At 58.9% G+C, this 4,351-nt stretch overlaps 1 protein-coding gene across 1 annotated transcript in view; it reads right to left on the bottom strand.

Annotated features, from left to right (window-relative positions):
- Nucleotides 1-25: 25 nt before the first annotated feature.
- Nucleotides 26-4,351, bottom strand: part of DPYSL5 (dihydropyrimidinase like 5) — a 94,249-nt gene continuing 89,923 nt past the window's right edge. Inside the window, exons 12-13 of the mRNA XM_040623003.1 lie at nt 3,064-3,232; nt 26-1,245 (exon numbers count right to left, since the gene is read on the bottom strand). Coding sequence (XP_040478937.1) covers nt 1,160-1,245; nt 3,064-3,232 — 255 coding nt within the window. The 3' untranslated portion in view covers nt 26-1,159. The remainder of the gene's footprint in view (nt 1,246-3,063; nt 3,233-4,351) is intronic.

Genomic DNA, 4,351 nt, shown 5'->3' with positions numbered 1-4,351 from the left:
CCAGAGTCCAGCTCCCCCTCTCTTAGCAGGCATGAGGCCTCTTGCCAATCACACGGGAGGAGCAGCTGGGCCTCTGTCCAGTCGGGGGAGTTTACAGGAAGCCGGGTGTTCGGGGGTGTCAGTGCTGGGAGTGCCCGGAGCCCGAGGTGGGAAGGGCGGCTCTGCTTCCCGGAGGACCCAGGGCTGGCGTACTGGGCATCCCCTCAGAATGTAGGAAACTACCCCAGGAGGGAAGTGGACGGGAGGAGGGCCTGGGACAGGGCCGTGGCAGCCTGGAAGACTCCAGGTGGGGAGGAGAAGGGCCGTGAGTCCAGCTCCTCAGCCCGCTCCTGGTCTGTGCGCCAGGCTGTCTGGTTGGCGACGAGTGCAGCGTCTCTTAAGGTCCACATCTACTCCTGTTTCTATGCTATGCTAGTGACACGAAGCTCCGTTATTTTTCACAGGATGCACGAACAAGTCAAACCAAACCACTGCGCAAACCAAACGTGCAAAACAAAATCATGTACAGGCGCCTGGCACCAGCCCCGCGCCCCGCCCAGCGCGCCCCCCGGGGCCTGTGACTCCCAGAGGCGGGGGTGGGAGGAGGAAGAAGCCTGCAAAGGGTGCAGTGTCCCCACCCCACCCACCCGGGGGCCAGCATCGAGTCAGGAGAAACGGGACGCCCTGGGCATGGCTGGGGAGCCAACGCCTGTCTGACTTGGGAAAAGGGACCACAGGGCCTCCCTGCGGGAGGGGGTCCTTTTCCTCCAACACACGTCTGCGAAGTGCTCCGGACAGCTGGCGGGGCAGCCAGGGGGCAGGGCACTAAAGGCTGGGCTTTCCGAGCCCAGCACGTGGAGGCGGGTGTGAGGGGAGGGGCTGGGCCGGGCTCTATGCATTGGGCTCTGTGCATAGTGTGGGTTTCCTGGGCCCCAACAGCCTGCCGAGGCCAAGGCAGGAAAGGACTGCAGCGGGAGGAACACATCTCAAAGTGCCTGTTAGGGTTGGCTCTAAGCACAGTGAATCACGTGTCAGACATGGGGAGGGCCCCCCGGGTCCCATGGCCCCCTCAGGTGGAGTGCCGCCCAGCCCAGCCTCTCCCGCCCCCTGCAGCCGTGGCCGGAGGGTGTGCGGGCTGGTGGCGGCGGTGCGTCCTCACTTGGGGGGCTGGTCAGTGCCTTTACCAAATGCCACTTGACCTGCCTCCGGGGGGAGCGAGGATCCGAGCCGAGGCTCGCTTTGGAACGTGGTCATCGATTTGAGAACCTGCAGGGAAGGAAGCAGAGGGTGAGCCCGGCTGCTCTCGCCTGGGTTATAAATGCACAGTCACCATCTACCGGGGGAAGCCGGTAAGCCCTCTGCGGGTATGATCTAACTGAATCCTCACAACTCCATCCCGTTTTCCAGATGAGGAAACTGAGGCTCAGGGAAGTTAAGTGACTTGCCCAGGGTTACAGAGTGTGTAAGTGGTAGAGCCTGGATTCGAACCTGGGTCTTTCTGATTAACGGCCCCACATGTCTGGCAGGTGGTCTCTTGTGGGGCACAGAGACCATGATCAGCCCGTCAGCCTGTGGGCCTTTGTATACACGCCTCAGTGAGCAAGACAGGGAGAAGGCTGGGCATGCCATTGTTCTGGAAAACCAAAGAACCACACCCCAAAGGCCCAGCATCTTGAAATCCCAAGCCTTAGAGAAGAGGCTTGGTGTCCCAGGGAACGAGTGCGACATTCTTCAGTCCAGCCCATCCAGAACAGACAAGGGTAGGTGTAAGGAAGGTGAGAGGACGCCTGATATTTGCTAAGTCGGAGAGCAGTCCTGCCCTGAGATGTGGTGGGAGAAGCCACTGGCCAGCAGGCCCACAGCTCTGAGCACCTTGAGGCTTCTCGAGGGGCTGGCTGATGCAGGAAGGGCCGTGCCCAGGCAACCGTGGGAACCGACACCTCCCGGAACGGCCCTCCACACCGCAGATTCCTCTCTGACTCCAGCACACCTGTCTTGTCGGTGGTGCGAGTGGCAGTCGCCCTCAGGGTGGGGGAAGAATTATCTTGGCAACGAGACTGGCTCTGAGGATGGAGAGGATCCCTCCCCCAGACTACAAGGTCCTCAAAACAGAAAGCATGGGACTTTTGACCTGAGCTGCTCCCAGCACATAGGGGGGCACAGAGGAAGCTCTGCGGGCAGCCCTGCTTCCCTGGTACTTGGCCTCTCGGATTAGGGCAGCTTGCATGTGCCCGTAAATGCCACACCCTGTGTGGAAGGATCTGGATCTTGCTCCTTTCACTGTTCGGGTTCTAGTGCGGCCCTTGCAGAGCGATGCCAGGCCTTCACCTGGTCTGGCTCTGAAGGCCGCTCAGCGTGTTCAGGGACCCCCCCCCACCCCCAGCGGGGTCCCAGTGCCCATCAGAGCGGCCTGCAGGACCAGGCCACCTTCAGCCTCTGCTCATTCTCCGGGAGGGCTACCGTTTTTGTGGCAATGACCCCCACCTTTCGCTACTGCAGAACACCTGGGATAAATAAAGTCCCAGAGCACAGGCACACCCCATATAGCATACACGGTATTGCAAATATTACAATTGCTGGCAAAAAAGAAGGTGCTGGGGGGGCGCACATGGGGCTGAGGTGGGGGAGGAAAGGGAATAACAGAAACACTTCTTTCAGAGGCTGGTGATGAGCGGGGATGGGGACAGAGACACCGCAGTGGGGGTGCAGTCCCACGTAGCCCAAGTGGGTTAGCCCTTCTGAGCTCTGGTCATTCCCAGGGCACCCACTGTGTGCAGAGCCCTCAAGATGTTTCGAGGGAAAAAAAAAGTGTCTGGACTTAGAAACCATGGGGAGAGCACCAGACGAGCCATGGCCTCTTGGAGTGGCTGGTGCCCAGGGACCGGGAGAGCCCTCCTGCCCCACCTAATATTTGTGTGTCTCTAATGTGGGCCGTGGCACTCCTCTGTAGACACGAGATGGTGGGGGGAGGGAGAAGATGGAGAGGGAAAGCTGCAGAAGTCCCTCCGCCCAGCCAGGCCTCTGCTCCTGCTACCCCACCGCGGGGGAGACGCAGGTCCCAGGCAGAGGGGCCCTTGCTCTTACCGGAGAGGCTGAAGCTGGACTCATGAAGGTCCCTCATGCCCCCGTGTCGGGTCACGGGCCGGGTGGGGGTGTCTGCGAGCGGCGTTCCCATCTCTTTTTTCCCAGGATGCACGACGATGGCTACATCCCCCAGGTAGGGAGTACGGTCCACTCCCTTAACCTTTAAGGTCTAGTGAAGGGCGGAGGAGGAGAAAATGGGAAAAGAGGGCACCGTTAGAGCCCAGACGCTGTCGCCAGCATAGCCTCCTCGATGGCTGATGGGAGGTTGGATGCTGCCACTCTGCTCAGGACCCAAATGACCGGACGCGACAAAAGTTCCTTACCTCTGGAGCTCAGGGAGTAGAGGATTCTCTTACCTCCTAAACAGTGTGTTTGTGTGTGTGTGTGGGCACATGTGAGCACGCTTGCATAAAGGGGTCTCTGCTGGCTCCCTGTCAATATGGGTGAATCCTTTCCAAGGCAGCAGGTAGATTTCTGAGGTATTCCCCTCACCTGGAGCAACGTTATCCCCTCACCTGCCAGGCTCCCAACAACTTTGTGGGGATAGCAGCAAAATATAGCTGATTTGGAGATGAGACGCCCCCAGCGGCAATACTCGCTGATTTCGTACTCACAAAGGCCGTCAAGTAAGAGCCTGCGTCCGGACAGTTTGGCTTCCGATCCCAGCTCTGCTACGGGGAAGCTCTGTGGCCTTCTGCGAGTCACCTAATCTCTCTGTGTCTCTGTCCTTATTTGTAAAATTAGGATGATGACAGTACCTATTAGTACTACATACAGAATTGTTCTGAGAGCAGATGAATTGATATACCTGGAGCTCTCGGAACTGCTCTGGCACATGGCAAGTGACATAGAGGGCCAGCGGCCCGTGTATGGCGGAGGTCATTCACGCGTGCTTATTTGTGACAAAAGGTGCTACTGCGAGGAGGACAGAGCGAGTTGGAGTGTGCGCAGAGGGTCTGATGAGCAGTGTCGACGATCCACACTCCCCCAGGGACAGAACCCCAACCTCCTTGCTGCTTGGGGTTTACTGCAAACTTGCTGAAACAATACATATGGGGAAATCCTTGAAGGAGCTCCTGTCTACACACATATTCCTTCACGTTCTCCCCCAACAGAGCTAGAGCTTAGCTCAACCCTCAGAACGTTGGGCCTGGTCTGCACTGTTTTGGCCTTTATTGGGCAGCACTTTGACATCCTGGCTTTGGAAGCCGGGGCCCCAGGGGTGAAGGGTGGAAGCGCGGGCTGGCTGAATCCTGAGCGAGTGACCCCGGCAGGCCACACCCCGGCT

Source organism: Ursus maritimus, unplaced genomic scaffold, assembly GCF_017311325.1.
Source record: "Ursus maritimus isolate PB19 unplaced genomic scaffold, ASM1731132v1 scaffold_6, whole genome shotgun sequence".
NCBI classification, from domain to species: Eukaryota; Metazoa; Chordata; class Mammalia; order Carnivora; family Ursidae; genus Ursus; species Ursus maritimus.
The sequence above is the reverse complement of the archived record's forward strand: the minus strand, read 5'-3'. Positions and strand labels throughout refer to the sequence as shown.